Source organism: Antedon mediterranea, chromosome 7 (genome assembly GCF_964355755.1).
Source record: "Antedon mediterranea chromosome 7, ecAntMedi1.1, whole genome shotgun sequence".
NCBI classification, from domain to species: domain Eukaryota; kingdom Metazoa; phylum Echinodermata; class Crinoidea; order Comatulida; family Antedonidae; genus Antedon; species Antedon mediterranea.
In genome coordinates, this window is record NC_092676.1 from 433,431 (window position 1) to 452,753 (window position 19,323).

General features: G+C 33.6%; 3 protein-coding genes across 5 annotated transcripts; 2 read left to right on the plus strand and 1 right to left on the minus strand.

Moving 5' to 3' along the window:
- The first annotated feature begins 257 nt into the window (after positions 1-257).
- LOC140054088 (kinesin-like protein KIF18A) lies at positions 258-10,982 on the plus strand. Of its 2 annotated transcripts, none has more exons than XM_072098929.1 (21): positions 258-431; positions 1,750-2,133; positions 2,459-2,619; positions 2,729-2,833; positions 3,629-3,739; positions 4,208-4,405; positions 4,645-4,742; positions 4,850-4,925; positions 5,132-5,206; positions 5,430-5,533; positions 5,772-5,937; positions 6,077-6,241; positions 6,504-6,625; positions 6,813-7,033; positions 7,920-7,952; positions 8,087-8,539; positions 8,835-8,979; positions 9,088-9,191; positions 9,295-9,376; positions 9,823-9,903; positions 10,399-10,982. In XM_072098929.1, exons 2-21 carry the CDS (start codon positions 1,782-1,784, stop codon positions 10,448-10,450), a joined length of 2,904 nt encoding a protein of 967 aa, XP_071955030.1. In that variant the 5' UTR covers positions 258-431; positions 1,750-1,781; the 3' UTR covers positions 10,451-10,982. The 2 variants fall into 2 exon arrangements, with proteins under 2 accessions (XP_071955030.1, XP_071955031.1); XM_072098930.1 differs by having other exon boundaries at positions 9,091-9,191.
- Positions 10,983-11,281: 299 nt separating this feature from the next.
- LOC140053900 (12S rRNA N(4)-cytidine methyltransferase METTL15-like) lies at positions 11,282-14,527 on the plus strand. Its single transcript, XM_072098646.1, has 6 exons — positions 11,282-11,402; positions 11,763-11,965; positions 12,419-12,555; positions 12,944-13,138; positions 13,291-13,904; positions 14,390-14,527. Exons 2-5 carry the CDS (start codon positions 11,771-11,773, stop codon positions 13,892-13,894), a joined length of 1,131 nt encoding a protein of 376 aa, XP_071954747.1. The 5' UTR covers positions 11,282-11,402; positions 11,763-11,770; the 3' UTR covers positions 13,895-13,904; positions 14,390-14,527.
- On the minus strand, positions 14,005-19,307 carry LOC140053902 (ethanolamine kinase 1-like). 2 transcript variants are annotated; one of them, XM_072098648.1, is made up of 8 exons: positions 17,016-17,396; positions 16,500-16,759; positions 16,097-16,237; positions 15,723-15,868; positions 15,546-15,629; positions 15,251-15,411; positions 14,990-15,063; positions 14,005-14,795 (listed from the first exon to the last, which is right to left on the minus strand). In XM_072098648.1, exons 2-8 carry the CDS (start codon positions 16,694-16,696, stop codon positions 14,735-14,737), a joined length of 864 nt encoding a protein of 287 aa, XP_071954749.1. In that variant the 5' UTR covers positions 16,697-16,759; positions 17,016-17,396; the 3' UTR covers positions 14,005-14,734. The 2 variants fall into 2 exon arrangements, with proteins under 2 accessions (XP_071954749.1, XP_071954748.1); XM_072098647.1 differs by lacking the exon at positions 17,016-17,396 and adding an exon at positions 19,098-19,307 and having other exon boundaries at positions 14,107-14,795.
- Between the last annotated feature and the right edge of the window lie 16 nt (positions 19,308-19,323).

A 19,323-nucleotide genomic window follows, 5' to 3' on the forward strand; every position in this document is an offset into this window, starting at 1 on the left:
TGTGTTTCGTCTCGGATGGTATTGCAAATATAGTGTAATTGGGGCTCTGCAAATTATTAAAGATGTATAAATTTGACATAAAATTATTTCATTATGAAATATAGTTTTTTTAATCACTTGTATCATAAACAATTTATACCGAAAACCATGGATTCTCCAAAAATTCCCAGTGAAAGTCAAATGTATTTTAAAAACACAGAAACGTGTCTGCTGCCACCACCATGTAAAGTTAACCTTTGAACTGTGTGTGTGTGAAACGCTAACCAATCAGGTACATTGTTTTGTTGAAAGCTAGCCAATCACATGTCGTAGAATAAGAACCAATTTAAAAACTACCGAAAAGCAACAAGGCGAGGCTAGCCCAGGCCGGCTTTTGTTGAAACAAAAACTTAAAATCACTACTTTACAATTAAATAAATAGCTACATTTGAGTAAGTATATAAATATATGATAATCTAGGTCAATACTGTAGTAGTAAACTTATTCATTTTAGGCATGAGAAGAAAGAGAGCTAGGCCTACGAGAGGCTAGAGCTAGGCCTAACCTGAAAAAGTTTCAGGGCCGGTTAATCAGAGTAGGCCTCAGTCAGAGAGAGGAGGGTCTAGGCCTAGCTAGGTGGTACATGGTGGTACATTTAACTAGGCCTAGTGGCCTAGCCTAAGAATATTAAGCCTAGATAGGATTGATAATAGGCCTAGACTAGAGAAAAGAAATAATAATTTAATAGAAATATTATTATGATAACATAATTAATATTACAAGCAATTTGGGCCACTATTTGTAATTGTAGTAATAGATTTTTGATGGAATAAATAAAGTGAATAGGCCTATAATATACGCCGTGGTTAGGATTCCGGCACCGGAACTCAACTGCTCACCGTTAGGGAATCTGACACGCTATTGCGCATGCCCAGAGCTATGGGAAGTGAATTATAGCTTGCACTAATACTTAGTGTGCCACACCACGGAGAGTCGGAGTGTTATAGGGATTTACTGTAGCCTAGATAGTCGTTGCGCGAGCGAGAAAGCGATGGGATGAAACTTGGCCTAGGCCTATGCCATATATGAATTAATAATTCAAATACGACTACGCCACGCGTTAAAATAATTATAATGATACTGTATTAATAAGTATCAGTATCTATCTAAGATTTAAGAATCGTAATGCTGTTTTTAGCGTTGCGACCCTGACTGACTTCCCGAACAGTTTTTTCACATCCACGCGGTGGCTGCCGTCAACAAATCAACTTGTGATTGCATGTTGTTATGTACAGTATAATGCGTTATGAAAAATCATAAAACTAGTCATGTAATTATATAATTCATAATGATATGAAGTTTATATATGAATGAAGCAACCACTTTTTTTAATTACAAAATAAATACTATAGGCCCACTGGTCACGTCTAACTGGTAGCCCTAGCCTAGATTAGTGGATCCCATATTAGAAGGCATCTAGGCTAGTTCGCCGTGTGGCGCAGCTATGAAATGATCCATCGCTGTTATTGTTGATAAGTATAGAGTCGCCGATTACCTTGCTCTGGGCATGCGCAATAGCGTGTCGGATTCCCTAACGCTGGGCAGTTGAGTTCCGGTGCCGGAATCCTAACCACGGTGTATAATATAAAGGCCCTATTATAAATATTTAAAATAGCATCATTCCATGTTACATTTTTCAGCTGAAACTTTTTTGCGCTATAGCCTAATCCTGATCTAGGCCTAAATCAGATGTATAACTTTTTTTAATAGATTGGAGGAAGAATTTAAAGTATACCACCACTATGACTTCTAAGCGAAGTAACATAGCGCTTTCTGGGTCAAATGAGAAATCAACCAATGTTAGAGTTGTGATACGTGTTCGACCTGAAAACAGTCAGGAGGCAGAGTCTGGCTCGCGCAACATCATTGAAGTTCTTGATGACCAAATTTTAATATTTGACCCAAAAGAGCAACTGTCACCTCAATTCTACCACGGAAAAAAAATCCGCAGAAGGAACATACTCGTACGCAAGAACAAGGATTTACGATTTGGATTTGATTGTGTATTTGATAAAAATGCTACGCAACAAAGTGTTTATGAAAGCACGACAAAACCTGTGATAGATGGATTGATGAATGGATATAATTGCTCTGGTAGGTGTGGTTTTTATTTTTGGTTCATTTTAAAGTTCTTAAATTCAATTTACAAGGCTTAATCATCAGGTTAAAGCATGGCAATGATACATCAGCATTTTTGCAATCATATTTAACGTACATATGCATGTTTAAAAAAAATTATGAATGAAAAAAAAAAAGAATGAATTCAATTATTATAATTCGTCAAAGCGACTATTTAAATTCTAGTTTGATTTGTAATTGCAATGTTTAATGGGTTCCACGTAACAATTGTCAAGAATTTAAAATTGATTATGTCTATTGTTTTTACTCATTGTCAATGGCAAGTTGTTTGTCTTTATAGTATTTGCATATGGAGCTACAGGTGCTGGTAAGACCTTTACCATGTTGGGTAATGGTACCAATTGTCCAGGAGTCATCTTCTTGACCATGATGGAGCTGTACAACCGAATTCAACAAGTCCAAGCAGAGAAAGTATGTGATATTGCTGTCTCTTATTTAGAGGTAAGTTTTCATTAACATGTTTGTAAAAACTAAATGTACTACTAGTACTAGCAATGTTTTTATTTCTAGTGAATCACGTTAATAAGTAAACAACTAAAATCTTTTTCAGATTTATAATGAGACAATCAGAGATCTGTTGGTACCATCAGGAGCCCTGGCCGTACGTGAAGACCCACAGAAAGGTGTATGCGTAACTGGTCTATCGGTCCACAAGGTAACTTACTGTTCTTGTAGCCTAATAAAGGCACATGGAGTCATTGACAAATACAAAGTATTGACTTCACTGCTGGTGTTTACTTGAGTTTATACCATGGTATAAACTTTTTGATTTATATAACATTTAGACTCAATGCTACTGTATTAAGTTCTTTCTATCATTATTTAAATAAGTCAAACATCACTTAGGAAAAATTAAAGTATTAGGCTTAACACAAAAGTAAAACATTACACTTAATTAAGTGTGATACAATAGTATTTATTGTAATTTGTGCTATGTTATTGTGTTACAGCCTGCTACAATAGTATTTATTGTAATTTGTGCTATGTTATTGTGTTACAGCCTGCTACAATAGTATTTATTGTAATTTGTGCTATGTTATTGTGTTACAGCCTGCTACAATAGTATTTATTGTAATTTGTGCTATGTTATTGTGTTACAGCCTGCTACAATAGTATTTATTGTAATTTGTGCTATGTTATTGTGTTACAGCCTGCTACAATAGTATTTATTGTAATTTGTGCTATGTTATTGTGTTACAGCCTGCTACAATAGTATTTATTGTAATTTGTGCTATGTTATTGTGTTACAGCCTGCTACAATAGTATTTATTGTAATTTGTGCTATGTTATTGTGTTACAGCCTGCTACAATAGTATTTATTGTAATTTGTGCTATGTTATTGTGTTACAGCCTGCTACAATAGTATTTATTGTAATTTGTGCTATGTTATTGTGTTACAGCCTGCTACAATAGTATTTATTGTAATTTGTGCTATGTTATTGTGTTACAGCCTGCTAGTGCACAGGATCTGTTTAGTATGTTACAGTTTGGAAATAAGAATCGAACTCAGCACCCAACTGATGCTAACGCTCAGTCTTCAAGATCACATGCTGTCTTTCAGGTTGGTTATTCTATAATCTAAAGCTCTAAATATTAGAGAGCTTTAGATTTCTGAAGACCTAGAAACAAGTTAGTTCATGGTAATTCATTGTGTAAATACATTTTTCAACACAGTTTTGGTGATTTCTAGGCCTATGACACATCAATTCCTCAATCCGTCTCAATTTTCCATTTAAACCGTATTTTACAGGGCCTATGGTGTTTTTGAAATCTGCATTTTTAATAGTTTTTTAACAGTATTTTAACATAGGCCTATATATAGTATTTTAACATTGCCTTTTTCTTTTTCTTGAAACGCTTTTGGCACATTCTGTTTACTCACAGTGATTCTTATTAATCACAAAAGTCTGAGTCAAGAGTGGTCCTGAACTTGTATAAAGAATAAAACTCTGAAATAAACTACAATTTAATTTTGTATGGAATCAAAAATGTTTTATTTATTAACAAATTTTTTCCTTTTTTTTTGCAGGTGTTTGTAAGACAGAAAGACAGAACTGGCAATCTGAATGCAGACGTCAAACTGGGTAAGATGTCGCTGATTGATCTGGCAGGTTCAGAGAGAGCCATCGTGACCAGGAACCGTGGGGCTAGGTTTCAAGAAGGAGCCAACATTAACAGATCTTTACTTGCCTTAGGTAGCTGTATAAATGCTCTTGCCAGCAATAAGGTAAATGTACAATACATTATATTTTTATTTATTTTAAGTTTGGAAGGTAGGGTTGTTATTGAAAAAGATGAGTGTATGTTGGTAAGCAAGATAAAATCCTCTCTTACAAAATCTGAATTGTTTTCAGCATCAATTGCTTGTAAACCTGTTTGTTTATAATACAGACATTTCCCCCAAATCCAACATCCTAATAAAAGACAGCATTTTCATATTTAATTTCGGTTGTTTCTTGTGTTTAGAAGGATAAGTTTGTACCATACAGAAACAGCAAACTCACCAGATTGTTAAAAGATTCACTAGGAGGCAACTGTAATACTGTCATGATAGCTGCAGTGAGGTAACTGTATATAACCACTTCTATACAATAATAACAACGGCTAAAAATCACCATTAAAAGTAACAGAACTTTCCTTAAATTTATTGAAATGCTTTATCCTATTACAGCCCTTCAAGTTTGACATATGACGACACGTACAATACACTGAGGTACGCAGATCGTGCTAAAAACATCAAGTCACAGGTAAGAAGGTTACATTTTAATTGTAGAAATGTGTGAGTAGTACCCATTCATGATACAAGGAGACTTTTTGTGAGATACAATGTACAGTCAGATTCCAGTATCAGGTTAACCTTTGGTAACACTTTAATAAGTAAAAATATGTCAATTGTTTTTAAAAACTTGCTAATATTGTTAAACATTCAACCTAATATTTCATTTGTTTTCAGGTTAAGAGTAATGTTGTGAACGTCAATTTTCATGTTACTCAGTACACAAAGATTATTTCAGATTTACGTTTAGAGGTAAGTAAGGATTCCTCTGTTGCTCTTCATCAAAAAGGTGTTAGCCAGTGTAATGTTGTGTGTTTGGTATGTGTCGAAAGAACAAGACGCATTTGTTTATTTTGTAGTGTGTAGAAGATATATTGAAAGCATCAGATTTTAGGCGTTTTAAAAAGGGAAGCTGTGTTTAACGAGTATGAAGCAGTTAAACAATCATAATTAGCCTTTCATTTGTCTGTTGTAGATCAGTGAACTAAAAGACAAACTTAAGCAGAATACGTCACGAAGCAGCAATGACAATTCAAACAAAGAATCACAGTCACTTTACCAACAGCAAGATATTATTAAGTAAGTTACAGACATTTCTGTTTTACAATTGTAAAGTTGCTTCACATTTCAAAATGGCTTACACTCACTTGAGGTGCATTTCCAGATACTCGTGTTTTCCTGACGTATTATTCTTGTTTCCAAGAGCCATACAAGTACAATCAATCAAATCAACAGTTACTTTGTATGCAATGAACAATTACTGAACCTAGTATAAAATTAGCATCAACTAATTATTTTTTATTTATTGTTTTCTAAGGTACAATTCCTTGTTGTACGATGTGTTCACACAAAGAGCAAGCATCAGAAAGGAGCTGCTGGAGCTTGAGTCATCAGACAGAGATTTATCATGGAAGATATCGTGTAAAACTCAAACTATAGAAAGACTGAGACTTGTGTATGGAAATCAGGTTCAAGGAGAGAAGGTAAACATACTATGTACAAACAGATGTATTTGTTGATTGTTTTAATTCTTTTTTTAAACTTTTAAAATTCATTTAGCTGTTTTAAAGTCGATTTTATACTCAATTTCTTTGTTACTACGTATATATTTTTGTCTTGCAGACAATGTCAAAGTTCCAGCGTACAGTAGCGGCATCAGAAGCAAGACATGCGCGAGTGAAAAATAGAAAGATAGATGTTAAAAATAGAATGGAGAAAAATGAGGAATGGTTACAGAATTCAGTTACTGAAATGTCTTCATTAGCACAAAATGGCAAACTACCAGAGGTGAAATAAGTCTAATAATATATAGTATAATATATATAGTATAATTTATTGCTGCACAGATTGTAAACTACATATAAAGAAAAGTAACCATGTTTTCACCACCTCTGTTCCATACATGTTTGACCGGGGTAATGAGGTGAATTATACCTATATAAGAATGACACATTTTAACTTTTCACAATGCCTATTCATCTTTATCAACCTAAAAAACTCAACCTTAAAATAGGCATGATCTATGACATTTTGTTTACTCAAATTTTAGGTTTTACAAATGACATTACGAACCAGACACCTGGAAATTGAGGTCAAAGACCTCCGCCGCCAAGTGAAGCATTTGACAAAATTTTGCCGGCAACAAGGTGGCTGCATTCAGTCATCTGAAAGGTATAATTATATATTCAATGTTTATTGCACTCATTCCTTAGTTAGTCGACCACAAAATGTCTATTAAACTATGAAAAATACTTTAAAAACACCAACTGTGTTATACCTTATAGCTAATTGTTTATTAGAATGTATATTGATTGGAAATGTAGCCTTAAAGTTAAGCATTTCTTTTTCTGTTTTAAAGGTTAATCGCAACCCTTCTAAACACAATCCGTAAACAATTCTACCTGATAAAAGGCTCTAACATCGCTACATCAGAAACACTTGCCGAGTTTGAGAATATTCAAAAGCAGGTAGAGGGCGAGAGAGAAGTGTTATGGGCGGACATGGCAGATGATCCATGCAGTGATGTAAACAGTTTACTGGAATTACCGGTGTTAAGTGGTGTCAGGACAACGCCAGAAGGTATGCTTTCTTACCATATATTAACTTTAAAGCTCAGGTACAGGCATGAATTTTAAATATAATATTTGGTTAATTGTACATAAATCAAATATTTGTAACAGAAATCGAAACGAAAAAACATGAATTTCCCTTAATATGGTCAAATACAAAATTTGGCAAAATTCTTCCATAAAAACCAGGAAGACTTTTTTTCAGTAGTTAGGTAGTTAACCTAATGTAATAACATGTCTGGTGACTCCCTAGACAGTGAAAAAAGATGGTGGATATATGGTGGATAATTTTTGCTATAGCATGAAAATAAAAATCTGAAGTTGAATAAAAATATCAGAAATGTAATATTCAAGTTATATTACCTATATTTAGTCATCTGATGACATTTTTTACCACACCGTTTATTTTTCATAGCTTTTTAAAATGCCTCTCTATTTACAAAATTTGTGTACAAAAGAATAGAGATTTTACTGTGTAATTTGAACTATCCCCCCACTGATAAGAAAGTGCTTATTTTCAACAAGCTCATGTAACACAAATAAAATCCCAAAAATTATGAAACATAGGGGAAACTATAGATCGATAATTATTGGAATGTATGATCAATATAAATTGTTTGCCCGGCGCACCTGGCCTTTAAACTAACAGCAATACAACGTTACTACAGTATAAAGCTCTATCTACATTATCAAACTAGTTTGACAAAAAAAGTGTGATGTGTTGATATGCTTAAATATGGTAGTGATATGACATCATCATGTCCATATATGGACAAGTCACATTTTGTTGTCTCATAAAATTTGATAGTGTAGACACAGCTGTTGCCAACCGTAACATTTTAAAAAAGTAAATATTTATGATTATCAATTTTTTAAATTTAATATTTTCTTTCCAGCTCCAACAATGGGTGATACTTATGTAATACAAGGTAAAATATATTTTTTTATTCAATTTTCAAAATATACAGTATTTATTTATTGTGATATAAATACTGTGTGGTTCGTAATTTTTCCTGAAATTATTTAACTAATTTAAAAAATTAATATTTTTGCGCTGTTTTAGATAACTCATCGACACCTCTTAAACGAAGCAACAGTGATAAACGTGCAATGACTGCCAGAAATTTAAATCCAAAAACAGCCAATAACAGAAATCCAGAAACTCTTCCTAACAGTCTGTGCTCAACAACCAATTGTAGACAAACATTCACCTCAGAAACTAGTAAAAATGTTGCCATTACTCACCAAAAATCAGCTTTAATAGGAACACCGATGCGCGTGTGTACCCCTCGTCAAAATCCTCTTGGGACTCCAATGCGTGTACGTACTCCTCACAAGGAAGGAGAATCTATCAGAGATCATCAATCCACGATGAACCAACATACACACAGTACTAAATCAGTGAACATTAATAAAGACTCAAGCTTTACAATTGAGGGCGTTTGTCCTTTGGATGCTACACCCAACAATCGGACAGTGAGTGCGGGTGATAACATAAGATTAACAAATGAAACAGGTATGTATGTGTCGTATGGAATATTGCAATTCAGAATGCTGGTTCTACAAGTCATTTGTAAATAGAGGTTGTCAGTAAATATTGCAATTTAGAATGCTGGTTCTACAGGTCATTTGTCAGTAAATTGGGTGTGTCGTTTGCTATGTATGATGCAGAATCCATATTTTATTTTATTTTATTTAATCAGCATTAAGCAACACTTCCAATATAATTAATTGCTTACGTCAGAGACATACCACTTTTGTATATGTGTATTGTCACTGAATTCAAAATTATATAAATATACTTCTTCTAGGTCAAGTACTATCATATGCCAAGGTGGTGTCCACACCAAAACGGCAAGCTGTAAGCCGCCGGGTGCCTCTCACGGACATTGCTGTTAACTCACCTCATCAGTCTCTCGCTAATCCAAAAGCAAAAACATTCCAGCAAAAAACAAGGTAATGTACTATTACAGTTAAGCATTCAAAACTCTTTTTCAAATATATCAATAAAGTGCTAAAATACAGTAACAATGTGTTTTCATTCAAAGTGGATTTTTGTTTTAGTAGGACCAAAAAGTTTATGACTGATAAAGTAGGTACCATGCCTAATAAGAATGCAGCTGCGGTTCGAGCACTTGGTTTGCCATCCATGTCTGATTGTATACAAGGTATAATAACATTCATTTTTAGTACCAAATAAATCTTCATTTCTGATTTGTTAGTAATTTGCATATTTTGGATTGATTTATGATGTAATTGTTTAAATTTTAGGTAAGAAACGAGCAGCGCCGCCAGCGTACATGATGTTGACAACAGCAGCAAAAAACAAGAGAACAAATAACCATCATACAAGGTAAGACATTTGGAATCAAATTACGTACTGTAAATAAGTCAAGTGGTTGTGATGACATTGGTACCATTTATATACTGTACTGTATCATTCCACATCAAACTTTCTGAATCTGCTCTTACTTCTATGCTATATCTGCTATATACACAATTAAATACAGTAGTAACTCTTTGCTCATTTTGTGGTTTGATAGGCCATGTTTTTGCAGCCATAACAAACGTTATCGGTAAAATTATTGTTAACCAATCGGATAAAAGATAATTTTATTTTATTTCATCAAAACCAACAGCAACGAAAGAAACAGCAATAAAGTGCGCATCATTACCGAACAAATGCCAAATCAAAATGCAACAAGTTGTCCTAAGCATTTTTATGATAACTATCTGATCTGAATTGAATGAGATAATTATGATCATATCCAAATCTCTTAATATTTTTTATTTTGATAGGTCATCATCTGAGCATAAGACACCATTCTCTGCTCTTCCATCACGAGTAAGGAACAGCAGAGCAGTGCCTTCAAGAAATGTGTAAGTAAAATCACCTGTGTTGTAAAACCACCTGTATTGTAAAACCACCTGTATTGTAAAACCATCTGTATTGTAAAACCACCTGTATTGTAAAACCATCTGTATGTAAAACCATCTGTATTGTAAAACCATCTGTATTGTAAAACCACCTGTATGATTGTAAAACCACCTGTATGATTGTAAAACCACCTGTATGATTGTAAAACCACCTGTATGATTGTAAAACCACCTGTATGATTGTAAAACCACCTGTATGATTGTAAAACCACCTGTATTGTAAAACCACCTGTATTGTAAAACCACCTGTATGTAAAACCACCTGTATGTAAAACCATCTGTATGTAAAACCACCTGTATTGGAAAACCACCTGTATGTAAAACCATCTGTATGTAAAACCATTTGTATGTAAAACCACCTGTATGTAAAACCATTTGTATAGTTCAGTAAAAGTTAATACTAATTAATACCAACATAATTGTATTGTTTCTTTACAGTACTTTGGCTCGAACGAAATCAGTCAACGGTTTGCGGAGTACATGGAAGTGAAATCAGTCAATGGTTTGCGGAGTACATGGAAGTGAAATCGTTTTTTTTATTGTATGACATTTATTTGCAATAAAATCTGAAAATAAATTCAGATTTTTACTAGATAATTTAACATATTTGCATGTAAAGTGCATTGTATATAGCATATTGCTTCATTGTAAACTTTTTTTGTATAAATTATGTATAAAAGAATAATTATAAAGACATTACGTATTTCTTGTGCTGCTATGCACTAATTATGTGCATTTATTGACGGTATACGTGGCTGTTGGTAAACAGTTATGATGCTCAGTGTGGTATGGTTTAGGGCCAAATTTGGTCACAATGCTTATGTTGCTGTAAACTGATTTATTATACTATATCATGCAATTTATTTAAATTATGTTGTGGATTACCATTTAATAATCACTTTGTTTCATTAGATTTCTCACCATTTGTTAATCATTGAACTTTGCTTGTAAATTTAGTAGTAATAATTAGTTTGAATTATAAATATCATTGACAACAGTGTGTGATGTGCCACTCGGTGTTGCTAAAATAAACTTGTATATGTGACTAACACTTGGTTTGTATCATTTGTGATCTTTCTGACTATAAGAACAAATATAGTTAATTGATTTGATTGCTTTTATGTTATACGTATACAATAATTGTTTTGATTAAAGTATCAATTATTTATTTCATAATATCAAACCAGTAAGATGTAACAATACACATGCGTGAGCGGGTATTTGTAATTTTGCGGAGATTGCCTTCCATAGTAAACAACTTGTCATGCCGTTCCGCATAGATGAGCACGCACATGTTGAATATATCGGCATCATACCACCACCATCAGCAGCCAGGCGAGTGGTGGAGTGAGATGATTTAGGCCTAGGATAGTAGCTAGCCTATTCGATTATTTATTGCCTTGGCTCTATTATTGTTTACGACGTTTAGTTGAAATAAGAATGTTGGCAGTATTTGTTTTACTTATGTTATTTTACAGTTTCATTGTTTAGGCTAGGCTAGAATCCCTGTATGGTAGGCTGGATAAACATATTCCAACCGATTGAACGTGTCATAATGTAGCCATCATAGTTATGGTCAAATCGTACCCAATCTTAGTCTTACTAACGGGGGTATACTGGCCTTACTTATTATATACACAGACTAGCTCTACTTAGGCTTAAATATTAACCTTTATAAATTGTAATTGGGCCATACATTTTCCATTGCTGGGAATTTTTCATTAAAAAAATATAAAAAACTGACACAATATCAAATTTTATTATTAATAATATATAACATATATCATTTTTCGATTATTTAGTCACAGGGATGTCTTTGTGTGCTGGACGACTTCTTCATCGTCAGTTTTCAACATCCATTTGCTTGAAGTACCCAAGGTCAATGCGATTGAGAAACACTTCTTCACCCGCTCTTGAAAAGGAGACGAATGATAATGTAGAATTTAGACATTTTCCAGTCATGAAAAATGAAATTCTTGCGTTCCTGGATCCAAAGGAGGATGAGGTTGGTAATGCATTGTAATTTTGTGTAAAATGTGTATTAAATAATTAATTAATTTGTTTTGAAAACTATGATTACATATATTCTGTGCATTTAATTTTATGAACATTTCATCCTAATGAACATTTCTGTATTATATACTGTAAATATTGTTTATACCAAAAGAGAGGTATAAAAATATTTTCATACCTCCCTGATGTACCTATATTGGTTGTAAAAGTGCATTTTAAAGTACAATCTTTGTTTTATGTTTAATATACGTACTAATGTATTTTTGTAATATATTCCTGGTCCAATTTTGTTAGTTTTTCATTCTATTACAAGCTTTTTTAGCTTTTTTAGCTTGATCCTGCTTGTTTTTGTAATATTTTTTATTATATAACATTTCATATAATCTTTCTTTTAATTGAGAAATGTTGGTATCATTGCTATTTGTGTTTATATTGATATTTGTAGAAGTTCCTTGACATGACCTTTGGTGGTGGAGGTCATTCAAGATCCATCTTAAAGTGTTCACCAACTAGCCAAGTGTTTGCTCTAGATCGTGATCCTGTTGCATACAATATAGCTAAAACCTTATCAATCAATTACAGGTACATTTCTTTATTTTTCTTGTGTGACTTCATCTCATGTTTATTTAAAATCTCAGTGATGAATATATTGTATTCATAATAAGTACATTTGTGACAATGAAAGTGAGTGTTTAAAGTAGTACATTTGTATCTATGTCTAGTGATAGCTGATGAGTGAGTGATAAATGTATAGCTCCTCCCACACACACTTGCCTCTTATTGAAGGATGCTAATTTTTCTGCTTATATTTCTGCTTTAAATTCAAATTAATAATAATAGTAATAAATAAAATCATAGTTTATAAAAGAAGCTTCTATTTAAGGCTGAGAAGAAGTAAACAAATTATTTTTGTTCATTGAAAGATTGAAAGAAATCAATATTTGATTTTATGAAATAATGTGTTTTGCAGAGATCGACTTCATCCAATGTTAGGAAGATTCTCTGAATTAGATACGGTTGCTAAGGATATTGGTCTCCAAGAAGGCATTTTAGATGGTGTCGTCATTGATGCCGGCTGCTCCTCAATGCAATTTGATACAGCAGAGCGAGGCTTTGCACTGAGCAAGTCTGGACCACTTGATATGCGAATGGATGGAGATAACAGGTTGTTATAAAATAAATATTTTGTTTAGAGTTAAGTAGGTATGAAATTATATTACAGTGTTTGAAACAGACAATGATTTGTAATTAGATATTGATCTGTTTTTCTCTCTGATCTACAAAAAAGAAATAATGATTTTTATTTTCCTCACACAGACATGAAAATCAGCCAACAGCGGCTGATGTTGTAAACTCATTGAATGTTGAAACCCTTGCCAGAATAATAAAGGCGTACGGAGAAGAAAGACAGGCTAAGAAAATTGCGCAATTGATAGTTGAATTCAGAGAAAAATACCACCCGATTAAAACGACATCGGAATTAGCAAACATTGTTTCATTTGCCTTTACACACACTCAATCCAGCCAATCAAAAGACATGATAGGTAGAAAAATGCACGTAGCAACAAGAACATTCCAGGCGTTAAGAATATTTGTGAATAATGAACTAGAAGAGTTGAGTAACGGTTTGAATTTGGTATCAAAGTTTCTGAAACCTGGAGGCAGGATTGCTGTATTGACGTTTCACTCGTTGGAGGACAGAATCGTGAAAAGAATTCTGCAGGGAAGACATGCAATGGAACCTGGTAAAAGTATACATCAAAAGAAGAGAGACAATTTTACATATAATACAGAAAGTGGTCATGAAAATCAAATTAAAATTTGGTCTTTTGACGATAAATTCATGGAACCATCAGAGAAGGAGGTCGAGAAAAACCCAAGGTCACGGTCAGCAAAATTGAGGAAAGCTGTCAAGTTATGAAACATATATTGTTAGTGAATCATATTTATATAAAGCTCTGTCTACACTATCAAACTTATTTGATGAAAAAAGTGTCACAAAGTTTTTGATTGTGTAAACAGAGCTTTAGACAGAGTTGGTGTATACTTTGTTGTATATCCAGTATTTATTTCTTCTATGCAACACTAATGGGTGAATTTAAAAGCTTACTTTGTGTAATGGAACACTACAGGGACATAGGGCCTAAATTCATAAAAATACAATGCAAAAAATAGAACTTTATTTTAGGCCCTAAGCCCCATTTATTTCAAAATCCAGAATCTGCATGAAGGTAATAAATTATCATTGTTGCACCTCTTGTATTATAATTTGAAGCTACAGAATGCGATTGTCTTTACTAGAATTATCTTTCAAAATATCCATAGATAGCAAATTTATCATAAAAAAGTTTCTACAATTGATGCTTAGGGAATAGTAGGCCTATATTCTAACTAATCATGCATTTTAATGCCTTAGGTACCAATTTACACTCTTGGTTAAAGAATCACTGTGTTGGCTTGGGAGACGAGCACGTAACAGGTGTCTGAGAAGAATCAAGATGAAACAGAGAGCTGAACAGGTTGTTTAAAGTTAGCTTTTTATTTCTAGTACAAGTTCAATAATATTTATTGAAATCAGCAAAATAAAGGACAAAAAATAGAATGGAACAATTAAAATTTGGTCCAAAACTATTCTGGTATTAATAATATATACAGTATTTCATTATTGAAAAAAAAAATTGCAGCCAAATAATAAGTAGATAAAGTCAATTTTAGATATTGATAGTCAAATGAGGTATTGATTGATGGACCCTGATGTGCGTTACAAAGCCAGGAATTCTTTCTTCTTCTTGTAGTATTCATCTAAACGTATAATGCCATATCTAAAAAAAAAAAGATTGATTGTACTACTTAATTTGGTAGTTCATAAAAGTATACACCACCAAATTTTTGATTTATTTGGTTTGTAAAATGTAATTAAAATGCTCTTGTAAATGATGCATATAAATACATGCAGTTTAATAGATAAACTTTTAAATTTCAAAGGTCGACATTAATTCAATAAGGTCAGACTTACTGTAGGAAGTCAAAATCGATGACAGAGTTGTAAGCTTGTATTATGCCCCATAGTCCCCAAAACATATGAGAAGCCTTTATAGGAGAAAATGAAATGTTAAGTTAGTTTGGATTTTAGAATCCCCCAGTCTAAAAATATACCATCCCCTAGCACCCCCGCCTCTCAGAAGCGGCTTCATTATTTTGTAACCTAGGATTACAAAACCCTTTTACAACATCCCTGTTAAGTAACATGATAAATTGTGTTTACATATTAACCTACCAATGCAAACTTATTAACAGTTGCATAGAATCTTTCTAGTTGTCCTTCCGTGATTGGTCCATCTATATTTTTTGCTTTGTTCCAATTGGTCAAATATTCTCTCAACCATTTCAATTGATACTCTTTTCCAGGATAAAGATTGTAGTCAACTTCATCAATACCTGTAGTTAAAATCTTTCTTTATATTACTCTGAGTACATTAACATACAATATAACAGTTTTACTTTATAGTAGTATTATTTAAGTGTACCCATAAGAGGTACACCCCATCTCACCCGCTCAATCCTGCACTTACCGGCATATTCATTGAAATGGTTAGCAATATCAAAAGCTTGGTAGCTGTAGGATGCATATTCATAGTCAATGAACGAAACTTTGTCTAAAAAATAAAGATTTTAAACCAGATAGAGTTTGCGTATTTTACTCTGTGTACCTAATAATTATATATACATTTTTCATAAGGTCAATTTACCTTTGACCTTATCAAAAAGAACGTTCTCAAGTAGAAGATCATGATGTGTAAAAACAACGTTGTTATTGTCTTGTTTTGTCAACACTTCTTCTAACAAATCAATTTCTTTTGACAGAATATCAGCACTAGGATATTCTTTCAAATATCTAGAATGAAAGTAATTTTTATAAGAATGTTATTAAATGGCAAGTTTTTACTTATTGATTATTGAAAATGAGCATTGTTTGATTTTTCAAAAATATTTGGAATTCAGCTCAGAAGTGTGTACTTTGTCTTGCCAGTTATAAATTAGCAACACCAAGATCATTTACTATAATGGTTTGACTGAATATTTTTATAAAAGTATTTTGCAGAATGAAATGATAAAAAACTACTTTTCATTTTTAAGAGGGTCATCAAATTTGGCTGGAAGTGCCTTTTGCCATTTTCTGAGCGTTTTGAAGAGTGTTGGTTCTGGAACAACACCCTCTGGTGGCTGAATACAATGCATTCGCACCAGCTCTTTTGCGATCAGCCTGTATAAAGATTGACAAAAAAAAAATGTAAATTAGAAAATTACACTTATTTAAAGCTATGAGAATTGTTCACAAAATGTTAATTACGGTATCTAGTTTGCCTCTGTTAAGCTCTGTCCACAAAAAAGTGTGATGTATCAAAATACATCACATTTTTTTGTTACATAAAGTTTGATTGTGTAGACATGACTTAAATCAAATTATTTTCACAGACAAGACTGCTTTTATGTACTGCTGTATAATAATTACAAGAACTACTAACTTTGCTATCTGTTCATCACGAACACTTTGCATTGTCAGCGTGACACCAGTAATATAATCATAACAAAGTCCATTGTTGAAGATAACGTACAGTTCTGGACCACAATCGGCAGCAAAAAGAATTTGAAATGTTTTAATCTCGCTTTCACGGTCAATAATCACTTCGGTCTTCAAACCATAAATGCGGACAAGTACCATATTGGACTTGTTTTCACCCAAGTAGCATCCTATCAACTTGTTTGTAATCCCTGATGTAAATATCTGTGACAGTGGAAACTGGTTTTTAATATTTATTTAATAAATCTGAATGCATTGATTGGGTGGCCTATAATGTGCACAAAAATGCAACATTTCTTATTATTAATGGTGTATTGCCTAAAAAAAAAAGAAAAATAAATCATTTTGTAATATTCAGTTCAAGAAAAATAATACTCATACTGTATAAACAAAAATTGTTTACAAATTATTTTGTCAGTTGGAAAATATATCTTTAATAATTTATAAAATATAGGCCTACATTCTTTTTATCAACAATTTTCTTTAATGATAGCTACAGAAGAGATGTTGCTAATCTAGGCTAGCTATTTATTATACTCTACTCTATACGTCTAAACTTGTATAGCAGTTACTGTAGGATTAGGACCAAGGACAACTGGCCCCTATACTACTACTACTAGGCTAGTAAACTACTGCTTTCTAGGGGATCCAGTCAAGTCGCCCCATCGCAAAGTCGCCCCATACAAAGTCGCCCAATACAAAGTCGCCCCATCGCAAAGTCGCCCCAAAACAAAGTCGCCCGGGCACAGTCGCCCCATCTCAAAGTCGCCCCATTACAAAGTCGCCCCATCGCAAATTCGCCCCATCGCAAAGTCGCCCAAACGCAAAGTCGCCCCATCGCAAAGTCGCCCACGGTTTTAATCATATCGGTCGTTTGATTTTTTAGGATAATATAATAAATGTATAAATGTGTAGTAGGCCTTCGTATAGATTTACAGTAGTTAAAACAATAACAGTGTTGTAAGACAATAAGTGTTATAGGCTACTTATTGATCATTTTGCATTTATTGACAAGTTATGTGTCTTAATTTTATAATGACTTTTCAAAATGAAGAAAAAAAAAGGGGATTTCATTGCCGATATGATTGTTTTACATGCAGGTATTAGTAAAATTAAAACGCGACATTTTGACCATGGAAAAACCATCGTACAGTATCGTGTGCGTGTTTGTTAAAAAGGGGAATCCCCGACGGTCAGCAGAAAGACGTAGCAGCTGTGAGGAAACAGATAACAGAAGGCGCAGCTCCGATTGGATTCAGAGAATGTTTCAGATGGCGAGTGGCCTTTTATTCAACAGCACAATGATCATTTTACTGAAGAAATTCTTTTCAATCCTTTTGGTTATAGAACATTCTAATTATAATGCCTAATAAATATCCTCATATCGGGTGTTTATTTAATTTTAAATTAAACAAGACAGTGAAGAGGCACGGAATAATACGTACACGGACGTACGACAAATACACACACGCACGTTATCATTTACGACATTATAGTAGTGATATGATGCAATTTTATAATGGATATAATGATGGTATTGCCTTTCCAGGAGTCTTACAATCAATGTTCACTGTAATACTATGTATATAATAGTAAACTGAATGTTTATAAATAAATTGTTTTACGTAATTTGTTGCATACAAAATAAAAGATACAGACGTAGCCTATACGTTTCCTATAAAATATTTCACATTTAAATAATTATGTACTGTTAAATGACATTATGCTGGATAATACTATATCTCAAACTATGTTTACAAATTTTCATTTTTTAAGCCACACATCTTTCTCATCATACTGATCTGTAAAATAAAAACAAAAATCAATTATTAATATAGGCCTAAATAATAATAATAAATATTCATCGACCAAAGTAAAAATAATCTAGATCGTATAACATCATTTTATCGCGACCGATTTCGAACGCGACTGATATCATGTGGTAATGATTGAAATGTGGTATTATTATTATCATCGTAAAACTCCGGCGGGGTTTCCCCATCTTCAGATGGTGCGTTGTAGAGTGCGACAACGGCAACGGCGGAGTAATTACGGGGGTTTCCCTCTGGTAAGCTAGCACGAGTGCGACCGCGGAGTGATTAGTCGGGGGCTTCCTCTCTGATGATATGGGGGTGCGTGCCGATCGTGTGACCTGAGACTACATGGCGGGGCTTCCCCTTTTATGCCTACACGTTCAGTGTTATTTTGTGTATCATTGCAACATTTTACGCACTTGTAAACTATTTTTTAACGTTTTGGGGCGAGTTTGCAATAGGGCGACTTTGTGATGGGGCGACTTTGCGATGGAGCGACTTTGCGTTGGGGCGACTTTGCGATGGGGCGACTTTGCGATAGGGCGACTGTGTCGGGGCGACTTTGTTTTGGGGCGACTTTGCAATGGGGCGACTGTGTAAGGGGCGACTTTGTATGGGGCGACTTTGCGATGGGGCGACTTGACTAGCATCCCTTTCTAGTTGGGATGGAGGAGGCCTACTTTAGGTAGTCACTATAAATAATAATATGAACTACACGTGTCTTCCACCTTAAATTGGATATCGCTTTGAGTCCAGTTTGGTCGCACAACACTCATTAATTTTAGGCAGTCTTCTTTTTCAAATCCATCTCTAACAGTAACATCAATTCGTGGAATATCAACTTTATTATTAGGATCCATGTCTGATGTGATACCGCGGCGGTTTATGTGATGTGGTGTCACTACACTATCTTTGAGATGGTTGTGGGATTCAGGATATTGTGTACGTACGCAA

Coding starts and splice junctions, on each gene's coding strand:
- LOC140054088 (XM_072098929.1), top strand. CDS start 1,782: ATGACTTCTAAGCGAAGTAACATAGCGCTTTCTGGGTCAAATGAGAAA. Junction 7,953..8,086: donor TGATACTTATGTAATACAAG/GTAAAATATATT, acceptor GCGCTGTTTTAG/ATAACTCATCGACACCTCTT. Junction 9,377..9,822: donor ACAAATAACCATCATACAAG/GTAAGACATTTG, acceptor TTATTTTGATAG/GTCATCATCTGAGCATAAGA.
- LOC140053900 (XM_072098646.1), top strand. CDS start 11,771: ATGTCTTTGTGTGCTGGACGACTTCTTCATCGTCAGTTTTCAACATCC. Junction 12,556..12,943: donor ACCTTATCAATCAATTACAG/GTACATTTCTTT, acceptor TGTGTTTTGCAG/AGATCGACTTCATCCAATGT. Junction 13,139..13,290: donor CGAATGGATGGAGATAACAG/GTTGTTATAAAA, acceptor TTCCTCACACAG/ACATGAAAATCAGCCAACAG.
- LOC140053902 (XM_072098647.1), bottom strand. CDS start 19,229: ATGGATCCTAATAATAAAGTTGATATTCCACGAATTGATGTTACTGTT. Junction 16,238..16,499: donor CGTGATGAACAGATAGCAAA/GTTAGTAGTTCT, acceptor ATCTTTATACAG/GCTGATCGCAAAAGAGCTGG. Junction 14,796..14,989: donor ATCGATTTTGACTTCCTACA/GTAAGTCTGACC, acceptor TTTTTTTTTTAG/ATATGGCATTATACGTTTAG.